This window comes from Lagopus leucura, unplaced genomic scaffold (assembly GCF_019238085.1).
Source record: "Lagopus leucura isolate 7727_CA_CO unplaced genomic scaffold, USGS_WTPT01 Super-Scaffold_1, whole genome shotgun sequence".
Lineage (NCBI taxonomy): Eukaryota > Metazoa > Chordata > Aves > Galliformes > Phasianidae > Lagopus > Lagopus leucura.
Window position 1 is genome coordinate 5,986,724 of NW_024962250.1, and position 22,583 is coordinate 6,009,306.

Genomic DNA, 22,583 nt, shown 5'->3' on the forward strand with positions numbered 1-22,583 from the left:
CACACGGCGTGCTTAGCGGGTGGCGAAACGCAAACCGGCGCCGCCGCCAGCCGGCATCTTCGTTATCGCCGCACGGAAAATAAAGTTCCAAGTGCCGAAAATCTTATTTCATGCGGCGAGAAGCAGACCAAAAGGGAAAGGCAGCGTTTCTCCAGCTGCATCTCTCAGCCCCCATTTTAGGGCATCACCTTTTCACATCGGGCCTGCAGCTACGGTTAGAGCACCTCACAGGAGTTCCCCCCCCCCCCCCGTCTCCTCGTTGCACTCCCGCTGTCCCGCACACAGCTGACCGCACAACAGGGCTCCCAGGACCCCGCAGGCAGAGCTCGCTCCTCTCCCCGCAGCGCTGCGCCCACAGGAGCACGGGGCGACCCAACCTGCACAGCGCTGCCATCCGCCGCGCTGCAGCAGCTCGTTCTGGACGGATGGGATTACCATCCATGCGGCTGCACATTTGTGCCCCGAAGGCAGACAAAATGAAGGGAACTGATAGGGCTGCTCTCGAATTTTCTCACGCGTGCCAGCTAAATTACAAGCCTTCCACAGCAAGAGTGAAAAATCACTTACAGACACTCACTGCCTTTAAATAACGCAATCTTTCAACAAAGCTAGCCTAGAAAATATTCAGAATCCTTACAATATTCACATTCCCTAAATCCACAGCCCAATTATCATACTCACAGAATCGTTGGAGCTGGAAGGGACCTCCTGCCATCCACCAGTATCCCAAATCCTTTTCAGCAGGGCTGTGCCATCTCCTTTTATGCCCCAGCTTGCACTGATTGCCACAACCCAGGTGCAAGACCTTGCAATTGGATTTGTTGAACTAACAAGGTACACCTGGGTCCACTGCTCCAGCTTGCCGCTCCACACCAGTTCCTCAGGCTCTAAGTTTCAGAAGGGGCTCCAGCAAAACCACACCAAGTTGCAATTGTTACTGCTGCAGTTATGCAAAAGCCACTCTGTGTGGAGACACTATGCAGCTCTGCCTTCTGAGGGAGAAAGGATTGAGGAAGGAGCACACAGCACAGACCCACAACCAACCAAAGAAGGCAGCACGGTGAAGCCAGGGAGAGGAAAGCCCAGAAGTACCACCTCAACCAAAGCCCTCACACACCACCAGGTCATGGCCTCCACCACTTACTTGTGTTTACTTTCTTCCAACTCCCTGGTTATCATTCTCCTTCTTCGTAAAGAAGTCTTCAGCTGACAGTCACTTGTTACCATTCAGTATTTATAGCCTGAAAACCTTTCAAATGAAGAGTGGGAGAGACATGCTTTGAACCTGTGTTTTTGAAGAGTAAAGAAAATCCCTTTATTCCTCTCCAGGCTCTTCCTACATATGGTGAATAAGTGTATTTGTCCCAGCTGGCAGGTAACCAGCTTTGTGTCAAGTGCTGATGAACTTAACTACCAGGTAGGTAGTAGCTTTGTGAATTTTAGATGGGAAAAAAAAATAAAATCACTATCATTACCCAAAAAAAAAAAAAAAAAAAAAAAAAATTTGCAGAACTCTCTGGATACTGTTACTATGCAAATTCTCCTCTCAAAGAGGAGTAACTCACCTGGTGGTTCCAGGGGACTGAGATTGGCAATCAAGAAATATGATCAGACCACTGCACTCCTAACCCAAAGTGCCACAGCAGCAGGAACAGCAAACTGGGTTAGAAACTTTCCCTTCTGTTGTGAAGTTCAGATAAAACAGTCCAGACTTGTTTTTAGACTAACCCAGAGATACACTTCCAATACAAATGAAATTTGAATGTGTAATTTGAATTCCAACAAAAAACACAAACCCACATTGAAAACTATTTATTTCATCTCTATTGTCTCCATGCAGAGCAGACCAATACAGATGAAGGGGGAAAATGCATAAGAGCAGCTGAAAAAATAGAGCTTAGAAAATACTAGTCTCTCTGCATTTCCAAAAGTGACAAATGTGATGGAGTGATGCTCCATTTCCTCCCAAGGCTCTGCATCCTTAGCCCCAGGGCTGACATTGCACATAGAGGAAAACTAACCAGCCCCTCCCATAAGCCCTCTGCTACCTCCTACAGGGTGTCTTCCCAAGAACTACAGACTCTCAGGCCTCTGGTATCAGCCAAGGAAAACAACTCAGAAATTCTTTTTTCAGCATCAACCACTTGACATTCCTGAATGCTGAGCATGAATTCCTGACTGTGGTTTAGTCTTGGCAAGACTCAGTTCTGATGCAATAACGCCAACTCACAGGCTCTCACCTGGCAACCCTTCAACTTAAATTAAATGCCATTCTAATTTTAAGAAAGACATCTTGGGAAACAGCAGTCACATCTTCCTCTGCAAACTCTTCCTCTAGAGCCCTACTACTACAGGGTCCAGTTAGCTTCAGACCCCAGAGAGAGCAGGGGAAACTACAGAACGAGGGGATTAATATAGTCCCCCAGTTCCTGCAGAATAATCAGATTAATCCTTATCCCCAGAAAAGTGGATGCTACATTCAGACTTTAAACAACTGAATGACAGAGGGATAAGCTGGCAAAGAATAGCAACTTTTAAAGATAATAATAATAATAATAATAATAATAATAATAATAATTGCACTAAGCTTCCCTCTTTGTGAAACTAGTTATTTTGTGAGCCTAGAGTAAGGAAAATTTTAGATAGCAGTTCCCGGGCAGAGAGAGCTGCAAGCATAAGCTCTCCAGATTTCTCTGAAAAGTAGGACAGGAGCTGTCATAAGAAAATAAGAGTGCCTACAGTTCAGGAATCTCTCAGAGAAGTAAATACCTCTGCTGTGGGCAGCATACCTGTCTCACTGCTCTGACCCAAATGACCCTTTCAAAGGATGAGCCCTCTCAGTGAGGGTTTGTGCAGACAAAGTTTTTGAGTCATATTGATTTACAAAAGCTATTTAAAAACAGAACTGAATCGGTGCAATTTACATTGTGGCACCTGTTTTGTGTCCAATGATTCTGCTAGTTCAATCAGACCAGTTTCTAAACAGATTTATGCAAAGAGAAGATAAACTCTGCAGAAGGCAACTGTGCACACCTCTGTGGTACTAACGCATCCCTGGGGAACGAGGGCATGCTCAGCCCTGCAAGCTTTGCCAAGACAGGCAAAGCACTAGAAATATAATTCATTTTTGTTGGTCTAAAACTGCCAAAAAATTTAATCCCAAGCATTGTACAACAGAAAAACTTTAAAGCATGCTTATTGCATTTTCTCTCCTTACTTACCACACAGCTTTTCCAGACCCATTCTTTCCACCAGCAGTTTCACCCTTTCCATTTCACCCTCTCTCCAGTATTCCCTGCTGCTGAGCCAGCAGTATTATCTCTTATGCGTTCATCTCCAGCAGACTAACTCCACCATGAGGTATGAAGCCCACAAATCAACCATTTGGTTATAACACACCCTTAAATAACAAAGACCACCCAAGATGAACAAAAGAAAAACTAACCTGGAATATATGCTGTTAACCAGGCTGTACTGTGTTCAATCACTGTCCAAACTGCCCAGACAGACCTTAGTCATGGCAGTCCCAGACTGCAGTAGCATGCCAGATAACCATTCCATCTAAGGAAGACTCTGAGACCAGTGTGGGGCAAATGGCTGGGTGAATTGGGTCTTGAGAGCAGGCTCAGAGCCATGTTCAGATAGTGGTTATGAGGAGAGAGACGCCAGTAGCAGAAGCTATATGGCATTCTTTTCAGATGTAGGTAAGCTTATAGTTTGGCAATAGAACATTTATGACCATTTTTCAGAAAAAAAAAAAAAAGCAGGCTGTGCTGACTTTTGGAGTGGTAAAGGCTGAGGCAAGTTATCTCCAAACTGAGCCATTTAACTGTAGTAACCTATTCTGAAATGCCTCAAGTTCTTGGCTTGTTTTCAACATCAGTACAAAACAGACAAAAGTGGACTGCCTAAGCTAATACTACCTTTAGAAAAAAGTGATGTCAATGAAAAGCCAGAGAAGTTGACAAGGAGCCTTTCCTCTCTATCTACAAAGCAGGTTTTCTTAGCACTGTAACTCCTCATGGGTAAGGAGTTACCCAAGGCTAAAGCTGTTGGGTTACTGTTGCTTTGCCATCCCTGTTCTGTCTCCAGCCCTTAGAGTGGCAGAATAAGTTCTTCTTCATCAGCTGCAAGAACCACCTTTGTTGTTTTCACAGAAGACCTTGGGAGGTGCGGTTCCATCAGAATGAACCAAATGAAACATCATCCATTCTCAGTGAAGCATCTGTTCAGTTCATTCTTCGCACTGTATGCTCCATTAAAAATATAATGAAGCCCCAGTGTGTGGGATTTTAGCAGAACAGGGATGGGAGAGACAGGTCTTACACACCCAGACCTCCTCTCTCACCTGCTTCTCACACTAGCAGCCAGATCTGCACACACACATAGGAAGTAACACTAGTGTTCCTTATTGCTTTGTAACATCTCAGAGTCTCTGTGGTAGCTCTGGGAGGCATCATGAGGTCTGTGAAGAAGTCAGTCAGTTGTGAGCAAGTAGCACCATGACTGTAATGCCTGTACACAGGAGCAGAACTTGCTGCAGGGAGTTCCTGGGGAAAGAAACAGCAAAATTAGGAGACAGCATAGACCAACTAGTTTCAATAAGCAGCAGCCTACTGGCTCATGACTGATCTGTTCTGTGCCTTCCAAATCTATCATGGCAGTTGCATGACACCATTAACACAGCTGAGAAGACTCCTTCCCAGCACCCCAAACTAAGATGCTGTTCAAACTAAGATGCTGTGCTAAGATCTGGCACACAATTGATCTCTCAGCTGCAAGGTTCAACTTTAGGTTTCAAAATCAATTTAAGCTGATTCAGTCATTCAGCTACTCAAGTGTAGACTCCTGCGCCTTTTCTCATAAGAGAACCAGCACTTGTGCAGCAAGGATTAGGGACCTCATTCAACTTAACAAATGGTCACAATTTAAAAGGAAAAGCTGATGAATTTTACCCCTCCTTAACCAAGCATAAATTTAAGTTGGTGCTAAAAGTGATTATGTACCTACTACCTCTCCATATTCTGCAAACATCTGTACCAGCACAAGAGGTTACCAACCCAAAAGAAAGCTTCCAGCTGGCAATTACCATATTTCTACCAAAGCTTCCTGCCTCCTCAGATTGCTACCACAGCGCTGTTTTGGAGCACTTCCTGATTGGTTTCAGTGAAAATGAACTAGATTAGGGAAGGTCTCTTAGACAAACTATTGGAATTAACCTGTCATTACAGCTAAAAGTATATGGGAGCATTCAGGGAGTACTCTGCCAGAAGATCCAAGAGGAGATTTACTGTGGTACAGCTCCCACAGTCTCATTCAGGCTCTAAGAAACTAGAATAACACAAATGAAGAAAGGCTGCATATACTAGAATTCATATTCTGAGTTATACATAATAATGTAGATAAGGAAACTTACCATTTAGTCACACAGCAACACAGTGACATCTAATCAGAATTAATAATTAGAGATAATAATGAGACTAAAAAAAACAAATAATAGGAAGCATCATTTCATGCAGTGCAGTGAAACTACAGAAGACTGCAGAAAGCCCAGAGTAATACACAGGGTCTAAAAGAGATGTAAGAAGCATGTGAAGGATAGGTTGGATAGGTTCACGTGAGGTCATCAGACACAAAAACCTACATGGGGCCCTGGTTCTTACAGCTCCTAAGCCACCAGATGCCAAGAGAAGACAGACAGAAAAGGGTCACCTTACTGGACATATTCCTCAACACCCTGCTTTAGCTGGTTGGGCTACTTACTACACTAGTACAACCTTTGGGACTGACCCATTGGAAGGTTTTCATGTTTTGTAGAGTCTTCGTAGTTCCATAAGTTCAGCAGCTAGAACAGTGCCTTTGTCAATGGGATTTGGGAAGCTGGCATTCATGTGCTCCCAGAACAGGCGTGGGGACCATCAGAATGCTGCTCCATAGCAGTCAGAAGTGCTGCAGTACAACAGGAAGAAGCACTTACCATGGGTTCTTTTCCTCCAGAAGATCAGGCACAACATTTACCAAGGCAATATACAGAAATCCTCCAGAAGTGAAAGGGAGGATCCAGGCTACAGTTTCCCCTGCATAAGTACAGAAAGCTATCACTATTATGGAGACAAAGCCATAGGAGAGAACAGATAAAGGAATGAAAACATATACAAGGAGATCATTGACCCCCCACATTCCTACAGAAGTCTTGGGAAGCCTTACCTGCTCCTTTTGGTGACTGTGCACATATTGCAAAGCAGGCTCCTACAATTCCCCCCAGAGCTGTAGAAAGCTGCATCTTCGCTGCACTCCAGCGGTCAAACCCAGCCCGCAGCAGGATTGCAAAGTCCCCAACCTACATAAATCAAGAGCCAACAGTAAACAAACATTCTCAGTCAGAGGATATCCTTAACAAAACAAGTACTTGTAGACTGTTTTTAACTTTCCGCACTTCAAGTTTCCCAGAGGAGAGCTTTCAAAGGAACAAGGAAACGCAGATTCAGCTCTCCTCACCTAGGCAATAAAACACCCTTGTAATGCCCTCCCCAGTGGCAAGACACAAAGCCCTCTCACCTCATGTGGTATTTCATGCAGGAGAATGGCCATCGTGGTTAGGAACCCAACCTACAGCAGAGGAGAAAAGGTGTTTTGGAAACAGTCCCTCAGATTTCTTCTAGCAAGTGCACAGATTCTTTATCCAGGATTCTTATTTACAAGGGCAGATGAGCTAACCCCTCCCCAGACATCTGGGCAAAGGACAAACATGGTTTGAAGGAGCTCTGCAACAAAGGGTCAGATTGGTCCTTTTTTCTCAGAAACTTTCAGAAAATAGGAAATAATTCTTCAAATCTTTGTTGTTGTTTTTTTTTTTTTAATACAAACTTGAGAACAATCAATATTTCAGTATAAAGCTGGTGACAGAAACCTTACCTTTCTGCTAACCAGGAAGCTGGCTGCTACTGCCAGGCCATGCGTAAAGTTGTCAATAGTGTTGGCCAGCAAATTGAGGTACCCGCTGATCTGCAAAGAGAAGGAAGAGCTCCTGATAAAGAGATATAAGACAAAACGAAGCACCAGACAAGGCACAGGTTACAAAGTCATGTTCAGATGGCAACAATAAGGACACAGCAGTTCTGGCGACAAACTACATCAGTGCTCAAGTACAAATTAAATACTTAAGCAAAACTCAGTTTTGGGGCAGGCAAGTGTTGTCTGAGATTAGGAAAGTCATCTCACTGGAGGAGTAATGGAGACAGAATGCAAATGACAAAGGTGCAGACGCGACACAGACGCAAAATGAAAAAGGAAAAACAATGAAGTCAAAATATCCAATTCAAAATGAGCCAGATTTTAACACTTCACTTTCTTACACAGGTGACTGGCTATAAATGTGACCTGACTTATCTTCTAGTCATGTATTTTAATACCTGGCTGTTAAATATCTCCTTCAAAAGTTGGCAACAATGCAACAGAACAAATGCTGCTGAAATTGCTTTTTAAAAATAAATCAATCTTGAAATGTTGTACTAAAAAAAAGCTTCTGCGTGTGGGTTTGCTTTCCCTTAACAAAGAATAAAGAGAAGAAAGTGATGACAGTCCCCCCACAAAAACACCTGCTGGGAGGCTGGAGAGCATGTGTATCAGTGTACAAATGCAGATACACTTCAGAACATCAAAAGCCTATACCAGCTTCCTTTCTCAAAAGTCCATCTCTATGTTAGACTTCCCCATCATGTTAAGTATGTTCATCTTCAGAAAGATTACATACCTGATGTAAAGTGATACGAGGGTACCACCCAAGATGATCTGCTCACAGGCTTTTGTGCTTCCTCCCCACCTTCTTTAACAATTAAAAAAACAGCGTGTAGGTCCTGAGACACTGCAGCTCACTGAAGTTTATTATCAATCCAGGCTCTCTGGATTGTAAGAACGAATCTGGCATACATCAGCTGCAGACACAGGGCAGCAGCCAATGAGTACCAAGGAAAGACCCTCTAGCTCTTACTTTACCACAAGGTGCCAAAGTTTAGCTGGAGAAACACACATGCCAATGGGTTTCAGAGGCCCTTTTCAGTCTCCTGCTCTTCCCTGCTTCTATCACCTCTCCTTGGGGAATCTTCCTGCCATCTGTATGACACAGCTCAGGAGGAAATTTCTGTGAAGTATCTCTTCCAAAAGCATCACCTGTCTGCAGAGTACTTTCCACTACACAATCTCTGAACATCTTCAAAGGCTTTACACTTTTCAAAGTGCATACGAACGTGAAATATGAAAACAAGGAATTAAGCAAAGCCTGCCTAAGGATCATGTTTAAGTCAAGATTTAAGTTACATCTCCACAATGGATGCAGAGGTTCCCTGCATGTATTTCTAACTACAGAAAACACAAAGTATTAACGTGTGCAGACAGATTCACAAACTTTTTCTTATCATTCCTTATTTTCAGTTAAATATGACTGCCTACAATTTCTTCTTCCCACGCTGGGATTTTATGTGATTGCATTTTCCCCATGGGCTAGTAATAATTATTCACAGACGTTTTACACAAAAATGATTTCCCATACCACTGTAAAGGCAAAAAATAGACTTCATGATTAAAACATTACGACTTCTGCTTGTCAGCAGCTTGGGCAAAAGCTGTCACTGAAAGAAGCAAAGCCTTGGAGTGTTCAGAAATAAATTGGGTTGATTTGACAGTTATGAGCCTCTGACATTTGCATTCTGTGAATATCTAATAGGATGCTCTCATCGTTCATAAAGAGCACAGCAAGATGAAGCGTTTATGTTCATGAGTCAGAATTAATGTCACTGTGCAATAAAACATACTTCTACAAATCTGCAAGGATCTCTGCTACAGGGAAAATGAATGATAAGCAAGGAAAATGTACTCTACAGTGTTTTTACTTTTTGAATGAATAAAGGCTGTGATGTAGAATAGAAGCAATCTATGTTTGAGAGCAAAGGATGCCAGGTATATTAGAACCTTTACTCTCTTGCTGCTGCTGTAACAACTTGTCCTAGCTTGAATACTGCAGGTGGGAAGCATTATTTGCACTCAAAGAGGATCACCAATTGCAGCTTACTAATTACTGGAGCACTGAAGGGCGATTTTTCTTTAAATTGTATCTTTTTGTTTTTTGAAAATAAGCATTACTGAATGCATAGTAGAACCAAAGAAAGGCTTCCTATGGATTTTTTTCTTTGAAGGCACCTACCTTGCTTCCAGCAAGGCTTTATCTGTATGTTCCTTTTCACCCAGTGTAGCCCATCACAGCCACCTCCCCACCAGACAATGGCAATGAGACTCACCTGCTGATTTGCCAACCAGGCAGATCTGCCAAGCAGCATGCAACACCTAATTTCTACCAGAGTTTTCAACAGCACATTAGTGTGCATTCCTCCTCTAGCACCATGCTGATTTTTATGGAACTCAAAATCTGATTACCCTTGAGACAATCACCCCTCTTGAACTTGGGTAAGCTTAAGTACAGATTCAGAAGTTACTGAAAAATGAAAGGCAGAACAGATGGACAGACAAATGGAATGACTGCTAACATCGTTTCCTAACAAAATAAGGTAACAAAGCAGGAGCATCTTGGTAGTTTTAGTAATCTCTCCCCTACCAGAAAGGTTATTAAAATATTAAGATTATATGCGCAGAAGGTAGAAAGTTAAAACTACCCCTTAACTCATTATCTTCTATTTCATGTGTATTCAGAATAGTCTGCAAGACTGAAAACAGACATACTAGGATTTCAAAGTCAGAAAGCCTCTCTACGATCATCTAGACATACATAACGCAACTGAAAGAGCCTCCTTTCATTTCCGCATAAAGCCCACTGTTTCTTAAGCTATAGCATATTTTGTAGAAATCATTTTGAATCACAGCTTAAAAACCCACAAGCGACACAGATTCTACGACTAGGTAGAACTGGTGCACTGTCAAGTTACTCTCTGTTACAGAATTGCCTTCAATTTCTAATCTGTTCCTATTCAGTACAACTTTAGCTCTTCAGTCATGTCTCTATCACAGCTATAGGTATAGTTCAAGTCAGGCCTGATTTATCGCATCTGTAAAACTAAAGGCTAAAACACTTTCTTCCACATTTTGCAAACCAGAAGCGATTACTTCAGGTACTTCCTGATCACACTGCGATTTTTGGTACCATTTTGGATATAATGAATAATGCTACAGAAAAATTCAGGTATGCTGCTATGTAGAAAGTATAGCTACATGGGCAGAAACACTTGCTTTCTGTCTTACATACTATTTCCTACTCACCCACTCATCCTCCTGACTTTATCATAATGGAAGGAATGCATTCAAACAACTTCCTATCATTATTCCTGCACTTTTTTCCATGGCATTGACTTCCTGGAAACTGTCCCTGTCTTGCAAGCATGATCTGCATTCTTTCTTAACCTACGGCTTAATATCTGCTTGTAATAAGACAAATTAAAAACTTAGCTCAACTTTCTCAGTTTTGCCATATGAATTAGCATTAATCACATCATCATTTCTTTCATTAGGAAAAGGCCCTGAACATTTGTGTCCCTCATCAGCATTTCATTCCTACTTGAAATCAGTGGTGGACTCAAAGCCCATAGCTCCAGGTATACAACTTTCTAAAGTCATGGCACAGTGTTTCATCATCCAAAAATACTGATTTCTGCACTGCTATCACCTCCAGAAACACCAGTGCAGCACCTTGCAGATTGTGCAGTGTTGTGTACCAATTGCATGAACGTGATGGGTACTGAAACACCCAGTGATCACAGCACATCTTTCATATAGTGTTAAAAGAAAAACAAAGTTATAGCAAAACTGACTTACGAAAACCAAGAAGAGCTTCTGACTGACCACACATCCAGTTTGGGGCTAGACTGTGCAACCACACCTTCTGTTCATAGTTATCTTCCTACAAACTTTCATATTCTTAAGGGCTTTCAAACTCAAAATACAGGTCTTCTCTCAGCCAAAACTTGTCTTTTACTCTCGTTTGTACTATTCAGTCAGAGTTTTCCACAGTGAAAAGATAGTAACAAAATTGAAAGCAAAGTCAGTCTAAAGACTAGTCTCTGCCCAATGACACGGTCCTCCTTTTCCATTCTTCATATCTTATCCTATGAACTTGTTGATCTACCTTACCCCAGCACTACAAATTAACATGGAAAGCTGATTTAAGAAGCTGAATTAGGAGAGAAACCTACAGGGGAAAAACAAACAAACAAATCTTAACCTTTTTAATTCCCAGAGTAGGCTCACTGTAAGAGTCAGATGATATATAGCAAAAAGGAATGATGGGAAATGCAGGTTTGGAGATAGAAGCAGAAAACAGGCTCACTCCTTTGGGAACAGATAGTTGCTAATCAGAAACAAACACTCTGTGCATCTCTTACCTTGATTCTGTTGTCTGTTCGACAAGATTGCAGAGAAGAGCCGTTACACAGAGTTGAATTTGTTTCTGCTCTTTGCGATTTGCCTGCCACCTTTGATAGAGGGTAGCCACTTCCATTGGGAATCTTTCCAGAAGGGGTCTTGTAATCACAGCCCTAAATCAGCAGAAAACAGCTTGTTACTGCTCTTTTGTCCCCAGCAAAGTGTGCAAATCTGTGTCAGAAATCCAACCCTTCAGCCTTAATGGTTTTGTCCTTTCAACACCCATCAGTAGCCCAGTCTAACCACGACAACTGCTAGAAACAAGACAGATTTCAGAGAGTCACATCTCTATTGTCAAACAAGAGCAAGGAGTTCCTCAAGGATCAGGAAAAGAAAAGCAGAAAGAGAGAGAGGAAATCAGTAATGCTTTGACATGAGTAAGGTTCCACTGGAGAGATGAGGGGGTCAATCTGTCAGTCCTGCTGGCAGCTGCTGCCCATAGAAACTCAACTCCACTGGGGCAGGGGGCAGAGGAAAAAAAGTTCTGTTTTTCCTAGTGTGCTAGGATAATTTAGTCAATAGAATTTTTCTATATATGGGACTGTCAGCTTCCAAATAAACTGTGCATCTTAGAATTCAGTCTCAAAAGAAGTCGCAGTTTATTTCAGAATTCTTGTGTCCAGTCAAAGCATTACCTAATTCCTATTGTCCAGTGTCTGACCTGCACTTTTATCTCTCAAAAGGCATGGCACAGCAAGTACTGAACAGCTGCTGTTAGGAACTGCGAGATGGCTTAAGATTAGCCACTCTCCTCTATCTTGGCATTACCTCCTGGTCCCTCTTTGTTGGTGCTTCCCTTCTACTGCTGGGTGACTCATGCGTGAACCACCACATAGTATGACTTGGCCAACTATAAATCCCTACTACCACGTTAATTCCATGGAATAAATGCCTGGACCAGACCATACTCAGGTCTTCCAAAGAATGCTGGTCTTTGTCCTGACTGAGGATCCAGGAGGAGAGCGAGTCACAATTGCTCAGTGGAACACATCAGCAACACTGTCATCCCTCAAAGCTTATCTGAGTAAGTGTCTTAACCACAGAACACTCCAGCTCCCAGTCTGTACAGGAGGGGAGCTCTCTTTCATATATACCACACCAAGAACAAAACCAGCCCAGAGTGAGAAATCTCAGCTAAAAACCACAAAACCAAAGCCCAGAGATGAAAACAACTTCTAGTACTCAGTGTCAAAACAGCAGTAAGAAGATTCATTGACAAGCTACTTGCAGCTCCAAGATCATTTGCTGAGTCTGTCAGATAGAGCAGATGAGGTGCTCAGTACAGTGCCCACATGTCTGACTCATGATCCAAACAGAACAGCACACCTTCCCCTCTGGCTGCTCACTTACCACACCAGGGCATCCCTCCTCTTCTTTCTCTAGGAAGATCTTCTCTAATGCCAGGAAAGTCAAGAAACCAATGATCACCCAGAGACCCAGAAGCTTCTGCTGCTGAAAGCTCTGCCCTTCTCCTGAGGAATGAGAGAAAAATCTTCACGTTACTATCAAGAACAGCATCTTCCCATACGGGGAAAAAAAAACAACAACAAAACAACCTGTCCCTGCGAGAAGTAGGGACTAAGCATATCTCATAGCAAGTAACTTTATAATCTGTTCATTCTTGATCTAAGAGATATCATCTCAGAACTCCCAGAGTGAGAGCCCCCACCCCTTTTACTTCAATAGTGCAATCCAGATCATTTCTTGATAACATTAGCAACTTCCCTGTCCCCCTGAGGCAAGAGAAGATTACATCAACAAAAAATCCTGCACCTCTGTCTACTGAAAAAGCAAGCCCTAACATGAAGTCTGCCATTAGTAGAGCTATGGACTCACCTTCGCCTTTCTGCCACACCTGGGCAAGTTTTTATAGCTTTGGGCTTAATCTTTCTTTTCAAACACTGCCAAGTGTGTGAGATAATCAACCATTCAGCCTGGCTGCAGAAATTGAGATTGCAGTGCAGTGGAAGAACAGAACAATTCTGCAGTGGGGCATATATGGGTCATGGAAACCTTCATGCTTCAGAACAATGTCAGATGCAAACAAGCTAGTGCAGGAAGACATTTGGGAGCCACTGTAGGAAGGGAGTAAAAAAGGACAGCAGGTTCTGCTAACAGTACCAGAGCCATGAACAGGAAGCGGACCAAAGAGCCAACAGATTTGTGGAGGATCTGAAGTCCCAAGAGATAGACGTAACGAAGTTTGGAAAAACCAAAACATCTTTTCCCCTGCTTTTTCACTTTTAGCAGAGAATTTCTTGGTTCCTCAACTGACCGGACACAGTAATACTTGCCTTCTCGTTACATGTTTGCCAAAGAAGAAAGATACAATCCCTGTAGGTTTTAACAAGCCAGACTATCCAAGAAAAGAAAGAGATACATGGACACCACAAGTCCCATCCAAATCCCAACATTTCAGCTTGCTTATCAACACAGGTCTCCATCACCTGTACTTGTTTCCTTCCCCACCTTTCCAGCCACCATCTTAATCAATTGGTCTACTGACAGTAAATTTTCTATGGCTTCTCCTGGAGCAAAAACTAGGAGGGCAATGCATTTGGGCTCAAACTGACTAAATACCAATGGAATGGCCTCAGTTCCAAGTAAAAGGCTCTAAGAGTAGCACTGTGATAAGGGTAGATTTATAGGCAAGGTGGCTCTGACAGGGCAAAACGTCTACCATCTGAGATGGTAAACACATTCATGTAGTTCATGTAATCCATTACAAGTTACTAAAAAACAAACAAACAACAACAAAAAAAAAAACAACAACAAAAACCCCTATATCTAGCTCAGGAAGTTTCCAATCTTGAAATCTTTGGAGGATTGCACATACAAAGGGAACATATTACATCTTTTTATTCTTGTATACTCTTCTCTAGGCATTTGCTTTCACACATTATTCAAAGCAGAATACCAGACCTGTCTTTGGTCCAGGCCTGACCCAGCCTAGTTGGCCTTGTGTTTTCAAAACTCAAAAAATGTAGCAGTAAGCACAACATGGACAGCTTCTAGGAATATAAAACTTTCATACCTGCTGTTGCACTGCATGTATAGGCCCAGGCTTCAGGAAGCAGGTGGAGAAACACATTCCCCAGTAGTCCACCAATTGCAAAGCTCAACAACTGCTTCAAACGACGCGATCCAGCTAAAAGAATAAACAAAACCCAATTATGACTCAGCTAGAAGTCAAAATATTTCCAGCTGAGCTTTTGCACAAAAAGACCTCAATTAGAAGCATCTGCAAGCCAAGCTTTCAAAACAGAGAGCATGAAAGAAATAGCTGGAGTGCAAGAAGCCTTTGTCCCACCTGGCTAGGACAGCTGTGTGTGGGAAGTTCTGGACTAGGCAGCTCCCTAGGGTGTACAACAAGTGATACTCTTTGTACAGCCTCCTTCCAGGACTTGCATTTGTGAGAGAACTCCCCATCAAATTGACAGGTATGGCCTAAAGTAAATGTAGTGCCTATACTGGAGGACTGTATATCTGTGACACTGGCACGATCCAAGGTCCTGTTTGTCACAATCATAACCCAGGACCTATGGCTTCAGGAAGGTTAATGCAGGTAGCAGGCTGACCTTCTGACCGTAGAGCAGCTCCTGTCTCAAAGGGGAATACCAGCAAAGGGAAGATTCCGCTCAGCCCCACCATGAACGAGCCAATGAGGGAACAGATCCAGGCATCCAGCCGCTCACTGCTTAACAGGTTTCCCCAGGACTCTGCCTCTTTCTCACACAGAGGGCCAGAACTGGTGGCAGCATGATTCCTCGGAAGTTGCTGAGCTTCACAGGCCACGATCAGAATCAAGGAGAATGTCCCATTAAGCAGAAGCTTTCGTTTTGTCATCGCTAAGCGGTCTCAACCAGGCTGGCCAATCTCTGAAAAGAACAGATGAGAGCAGTTCTGAGAGCATGCAAGAGGCTCCTTCCCACCACCCAGGAGGAACAGCCAGGGTCATGACTCTGTCCCTCAACATCTTATATTCCCCCTCCCCCCCAAAGAAATGCAAAATTCTGCCATCAACATATCAGTAACGAACATTGTTTATCATCAGGCATCTGAAACTGTGCATGAGACATCTTGTGAAGGAGTCTGCCTTCTACCATCTCTGTTGTAGTGCTTTGGACGGGGACTCCACAAGGCCTGGACCCCCAGGTCCCCATCTTTGCCCTTCAATTTTCCAAGGTCTCAGAGAAAGATCTTCACCAGAGGTGCTAGAAGGATTAGTCTTCTCTCTGCCTTTTGGTACCAGTTTTCTCTCTGGTACTTTTTATCATGGAATTAGTACATTAGAATTACAAAAACCGAGAGACGTGTGGTTGTGGGATTACTGTATAGAAAAGACAACCAAAAATGTGACAAAACAAGCATGTGACAAAACAGGCAACTAAAAGGTACAGGTTAAAAAGCAGAGGTTCATAAAGTTATGAGTGGTGAAAAGAGCAGGAATAGTGATAGATAATTAATGATTGTCTCTTCAAATGTAAGTCCTAACAGCCATCACACAATGACAACGTCAGCTACAAAATAAAAGCAGATTTAACTCTTCACTAACAGGTAACTTTTGTGCAGGCACTTCTCAAAAAAAAGAAAAGAAAATTTTAGGTGGATGTAACACAGGACAGGACACAAACAATAGCAAAATAAATCTATTGACTGTATATGGTTAGACGGCTCACGCTAGGCTCAGAAAAATCCCTGTCTGAAAGGAGCCAGAGGCTGAAAAGTATCAATTATATGTGCCCCATTTTTAATGTTTCCAAAAAGGATATTGGGTTAGATGGAGTCTTAATCAAAGTCTGCACAGCTGTTACTAAGCACTCTTCAGTCACAAGAAAATTTGAAAGAAAAAGGGCTGTTAGAAGAGGAAAATAAAGATAATTACTCATAAGCAAACAGGAAAGGAAAGCAAATGATACAAAGACTGAAGTACAAATGCCTCCTTCAGTCTCCAGAAGAAAAAGTGAAATGTGACAAGAGAAATTAGTTTGCAAACAGGAGAAAAGACTGGGTTAGAAAAGAACAGCATGACAACTGTTCACATGGCAGCTGTAGACTGAGAGGAAATAATGGCATTCACCTGAAAGCATTCAAGAAACCAGTCATGGTAATCTCTGAAGCATCTTTGAAAATTTACAGGAATATGCAAAGGCCACAGAAGGCTGGAGAAGCATCATGCCTCATCTACCTTTATAAAAAGAAGAAATAAAGAGAGATGGAGGAGAGACTTAAGAAGTTACAGACCAGTAACTTCAGTCCTCTGAAAGATCCTTGATCAAGTTAAGTGATCAGTTTGTAGTTACCTGCAAGATAAGAAAGGAATAAAGATAGCAAGGCATTAAATAACAGCCAAACAGAAAGGGGCCTGAAATAATCAAGACAAAAATCAAGATGTCAAAAACAAATCTCAGGGCTCACACCACTGCAGAGCTGCCCCTCGTCCCACATCCCCTCAGTCAGTATCCCCTGCCCATGTTCACACCTGACACCATAAGTGAGTCGGTTCAAAACAAATGAATATATATATATTTTTTTTTTAAACCCAAGAGGTTTGTCCAGTTTCAGTCCCTGAACTAGATCACTGCTGGAGGAAGGCCCAGCTGCAGCGAGCAATGGAAATGAACATTAAAGGGACAGGGTCCTGCAGCTCTGTGAAGGAGGATACTGACCTACCTATTACATACTGCTAAACCAATCTCAGCAAAGATGAGTACAAAATGGTAGACAAATAAATCAAATGGGCATGACAAGAGATTAACTCCAACATGCCAAAGAAAAAATAAAATAAAAAAAAGAGGCATACATGGATTACACTGATTCAGAAATTAATTCCAAGCCAGCAAGATAAGCCTGCTACAAAGCAGGCAAATGACATCCTGGAACACATTAATAGCTATATTGTTTGTGTGACACAGAGGCAGTGATTTTATTTTTCTCCCGACACGGGACACGTTAGCCAAAAGACTGCACCTACTCCACATACTGTGCTTCATAAAGCAGATGTAAAAAAATCAGAGACATTCCGAAGGATAGAAACAAAAACTGGAGTTTAGAAAGCATGATCTGGACAAGAAGACCAAAGAAGCCAGGCACGTTTAGTCTTGAAAAGATAACACTGGAAGGAACAGAACAGTCTGCTTATATCAAAAGTCACAAGGAAAGAGGAAAATGCTCAGCTCTTCCACATGGTGGAATCAGCTCAATTAGTTAGAACTGTGTGGCTTGGACATGAAGAAACAAATTTAAATAGTGCCAAAATTGTGATATACTGAAACAGGTTATGCAGAATCTCTTATACTGGACTTTTTCTCCTTTTTTTTTTGGGGGGGGGGGGAAGGAGTAAGCACTCGATTCAGATTCTTTTATTGCACAGACCAGATCTGATCTTGAAGTCCGTTCCTCCCACCCCTACATCTAAGATCCTTCTTCTACTGGCAGGTCCCTACCAAAGGCTGAAGATCTTCAGGTCCAAGTCTTTTAGAATTGAGAATGGTGAATGACAGAAGCAAGGGGCATTTTCATCTCACAGCTCCCCATGTACCAACTCACGTCCACCAGTACAGTGAGCCAGGACTGGGCTGATGGTGGCACTGAGAGTAACAATGCCAGAGATGCTGTCCTCTGCCCAGCTCTGCTGTGCAAACCCCTTGTCACTGGAACATACAGGTATATTCCATCCCAGGGGATGCTGTCAGCTCCTTCAGTTTCTCTCCCCAAGATTCAGGTCCCCTGCACAGCTACGCACTCAAACCCTTAGAGCTACACTAAAACAAAGTACTGGATCCCCCAAATTTCCCTTTGGAAAACAAAAGAACAAGATAAGATGCTCTGCAAACATCAGCCATCCCATAACCAAAGTCTTTTTCCTGTCCCAAACATCACACAGACCAAAGCCACCCAGTCAGAGGCATTTGCCCAGGGAGTTGCAGGGATTCAACAGGCAGATCACACCAGGCTCAGCCTTCTCTCCACTTACCAGCTACCTGCTTAACAACCTGCATTTAGATAATCTCCTGCTTTAAAAATGACAGGCATCCCTTTCAACCCCAGACTGTGTTCATGACAGGATTAGACCTTGAAAATGACTGAGAACAGCTCCCCTGCAAGGAGCAAAGCCAATGCAACACGTCAGGACTTGTACCACCACCATATATACGTGAAGATGCAAAGAATACACATAGCACAACAACTGCTCTCCACGGCTCAGCAATGACAGAAAGCAGCACAAACCAGCCTCTTCTGTGATATGGCTGCCAAAAAGTTAGCAGCTTTTTGAAATCAATCTGGAAAAGAAAAAACAACTGATGTAACAGGTCCACTTCTTCCATTTAGTCTTCCCTGCAGAGCCCATATCTGCCCCAAGGAACACTTGGGAGGGTCTCTGAGACGGATAGATCTCAGCTTGAGGCAACAACATATGACAAATGGCACATCCAGGCCTCTGAAAACAAGCTGCAAATACGGGTTCATCTTTTTCATAAAGGACATAGAGGATCTCCAGAGAGAGATGATGGCGGACAACCATGGGTCATAAGTGATTGAAAACCAACTGCCCTGTCTCATCTTTGTGTCAGCTGACCTCCTGTGACCCACAGGTTTTTTTCCCCTTGTTATTCACAACAGGGAAAAACAGTACATTTCTCCACACCTGCACCAGCTGACCAGCATCACCCAGTGGCTCAGCACCACCTCATATCTCAGCCAATAAATTCCTGTTCACAAAGTATCTATGAGAACAGCGCATCGCCCTGCACTGATCTTTGCACTTGGCTAATTATTCAGAGCACATTTCCAGCATTCGCTTCTTCCTGACACATCATAACTGCCTGCCCTACAAAAGGCAGTTTTTACCCCTTAACCCCTTTGCTTTTCAGCCTCATTGCTGCACACTCCTCAGGAGACATTAAGTTTACTTACTGTTTCTAAAGTCTCTGAATTCAAACTGTCTGCTCTTGAGATGTATTTAAGGGGAAGGAAGGGAGCAATCAAGATGTAGTTCTAGGACAAAAAAAGCTCAAGGAGAAAATAATACCCTGCCACTATAGCTGCAGAAGATGGACAAGGTCTTTACCTACCCCTAATTTAAGGCATCAGCATCCGCTTCAGGAACCCAGCTAGAGAAGCCTAGAGAAATTTCTAGAGAAAGCAGTTTTGGGTTCTCAGAGATCAGCAGCCACTATGAGGCAGAGAGATAAACCAATATAATAAGAGATGTGCTTTTTCTCATGGAGGGTAAATGGGTCATTAAAAAAAGATGCGTAAGAGAAGAACAGGTAACATTTGCTCATCAGTTTTGCCAGAGCCCCATCAGGATCCCCTCTCCCACCCATGCTGAGATCAGAACCTGTTCACCACTACCAGCAACAGCACCTTGTGTCCTGAGCCGGTCTGTGAGCTGACCGTGCACTCTGACCATGATTCAGAGCTGCAGTACCAGTGAGGTCCTCCCTTCTCTGGAAGAACAAATTCACAGGAATCTGCCATTCATATGCATCTGAGTGGGTGGAAGGGAGACCAAACAGCAAGCAAAGAGTCCAGCCGCCACAACCTCTCATGGACACTGCCTTTTCGGACCACACAGATGCAGTCCTGTCTCAGTACAACTGCTCACTGTGACACAATGACATTTCAGATGTCGGCAGGAGAAAAAGCTCTTTCTAACAACTCTTATAAACAACTGTTCTCCCTGGAAGCCGGTTGCCTAGTCTTAGAGTTGCAAAAGAGTATTGCATGGAAAAAAAAAAAAAAAAAGTTATTTTCCAGGGAGGGAACATAACTTTTAGCCAAAAAAAAAAAAAATAAAAACCCCAACAAAAATCTCCACACAGCACCTCCCTGCATCAGCCCCGTGGAGAGTTCTGAACTGCTGGAAGCCCTGACCCCGCTGTCCAGAGCACTCCCTTCCCTCCCAGTCACTGGCAGCCCACAGCCAGCCCTGCTCTGACAGGCTTGTGCCCCTCCAAAAGGGCACAAAGACTTACTTCTGCAAATCAGACACACATCAGAGCACGTGCAGCTAAAATCTGGAGGTGCACAGGCCTCGGAACGATGGCGTACCGCAGCACGGGGAGGACGTGACACCTAGCAAACACCTCGCCCGTCCTACGGGCGATTAAAACACGGATTTAACGCTCCTTCTCCACCTCACCGCTACCGGCCCGTAAGGAGGTGCAGGCGGAGGAGCAGGCAGAGGCGCAGCCCCGCTCACCGCTCAGGTTGGGACAGGAGCTCTGCCCCTCGCCTCTCCCCGCCGGGCGGTGAGCCCGCCCCACTCTCGCCGCCGTTCCCATCGACATCGCGCCGGCTCCCGGGGGGGCGGGCTCTGTTTTTCCATCAGAGGAATGCTGACAAACGCAGAACGAGACAGAGCTGCGGGGGGGCAGCCAGCCGTCTCCGGGTACTCATCGGCCGGGCCCCTCGGGCTCCCCAGGGCCGCGCAAAGCCCCCGGCCGCCCCGAGCGGCGCTCCCCGCGGAGCCGAGCGCGCCGCAGCGCAGACTCGCGACCGGAGTTACTTCCCAAACTTTGTCCGCCTCATCCCGCCGGGGGCTGGACTCCCGGCTCCGGGCACCGCGGCGGCCACACACGTGACAAAGCCGAGTCGAACCGGAGCGATACCGGGACCGGACCGGAGCTGACGGCGGCGCGGAACCCGGGCCCGGCCGGGCGCTACCCACCACCCGTGCCCAGCGGTCGGGCCCCGCCGGTACCAAACGCGGTGCCGCCGCCCCCGCTCATCCCATCCCACCGTCGCTCGTAACTACACTCCCCCTCCCGCCGCCCACCCCGCGCCCGCGGTTACCGAGCGCCGCCGTGCCCCGTGCGGACGCTGCCATCCAGCCGCCGCTCGGCACGGGCCTGCCCCGCCCGGCGGCCCCTCGGCCCCGCCTCCCCCGGCCGGCCACGTCGGTCCCGGCCTCCTCGGCACCAGCGCAGCCGCCCCGGCGGGGACACGCCGCGCGCGCTTCCGGCCACCACCGAAGGGGGCGGTGTCGGGAGCGTTTCCTGCCGCCTGCGTGCCGGCACCGGGGCGGCCCGGCGGGGAGGGAAGGGTCTGCGGCTCCCTGTCGGACCCGGTGTAAAGGCCCTGCCGAGGGACCCTCGCAGCACCGTCTCGGGGGGATAGCGGAGCTGCGGGGGTTTTTACTGTTATAGGGGAAAACGCAAGGAAGGAATGGCACCGGCGTGCTGCCAGCTGGTCGGAAAAGAACCGCGTGGTGCGGCAGAGCTGGCGTTTGGGAATGTGCCCGTAGGGATTTGATTTGTTTAAACGGATTATAAATTCTTTGGGCTGCAGATGTTTAACAGTGAGCACGGTGGGAACTTGGGTTTGGGCAGAGCTTCTGGATAACACCACAGTGGAGAAAAGTATGGCAGCCCCTCTAGGACTTACTCACTAAAAGCTTCTAACAAATACAACATTCCTGACTCTTAGCAGGTTTCTAAGCAGGTGACTGCCTGACAGCCTTTCTGTGGCCCGGTAACACCAGGGCTCTGCAAGCACAGCTGCCTACTATTAATGACAAAGAATATCTGTGTTTATTACACTGACCTGCAGAAGCTGCAAGTGCTCCAGAAACTAGGTCAGCAGAGAACAAAGATTTACTTTTCTACAAGGCTGAGCTAGCTTGGAGCTATGGTTTCCAATACGCCATCCAAAATACACTAACATACCTTTCTGTTCCATCCCTTACCATTTTCCCTGAGAAGCTGTATTCTCACTGTATTCCAGAGCAAATCCCATTCCTCACAGAGACACTGTGGATGCTGCTGCTCCCGTCTGCAGTCCCGCCCGAGTCCATTACATCACCCCAATATCATGCTGTAGAACAGCACTTGGGAATGAAGGCAGCCATCAGCAGCCTGTGCCAATTGAGCTGCTCTCTGCAGTCATGCATGGGGAACACAGCTATACACAGATGTGTTGAAAAGGCAGCTTGAGAAGTTTTATCTCTTTCACTTGCAAGCAGAATGTTTATAGTGGGCACTGAACTCTGAAAGCAAATTTTCATTGGAAAAAGAGTTGGCATTTGGTTCTGCAGTTGTGATTCCTGTGTTTCACAGATGCTTCCCATTGCCTCAACAACTGCCTCCCAAAACACAGCTTCCTGTGCTGCTGGATCATATCTGTGATGGTCACCATTGCTTTCCTAGGTGAAC

General features: G+C 44.7%; 1 protein-coding gene across 3 annotated transcripts; it reads right to left on the reverse strand.

Annotated features, from left to right (window-relative positions):
- Positions 1-1,797: 1,797 nt before the first annotated feature.
- Positions 1,798-21,297, reverse strand: SLC39A13 (solute carrier family 39 member 13). Of its 3 annotated transcripts, none has more exons than XM_042886495.1 (11): positions 21,226-21,297; positions 16,669-16,727; positions 15,003-15,302; positions 14,459-14,572; positions 12,775-12,896; positions 11,385-11,537; positions 6,916-7,005; positions 6,559-6,609; positions 6,208-6,340; positions 5,978-6,077; positions 1,798-4,550 (listed from the first exon to the last, which is right to left on the reverse strand). In XM_042886495.1, the coding sequence occupies exons 3-11, from the start codon at positions 15,268-15,270 to the stop codon at positions 4,481-4,483; spliced, it is 1,101 nt and encodes a 366-aa protein (XP_042742429.1). In that variant the 5' UTR covers positions 15,271-15,302; positions 16,669-16,727; positions 21,226-21,297; the 3' UTR covers positions 1,798-4,480. The 3 variants fall into 3 exon arrangements, with proteins under 3 accessions (XP_042742429.1, XP_042742510.1, XP_042742598.1); XM_042886576.1 differs by lacking the exon at positions 16,669-16,727 and adding an exon at positions 16,505-16,612 and having other exon boundaries at positions 21,226-21,295; XM_042886664.1 differs by lacking the exon at positions 16,669-16,727 and having other exon boundaries at positions 21,226-21,287.
- Positions 21,298-22,583: the final 1,286 nt, after the last annotated feature.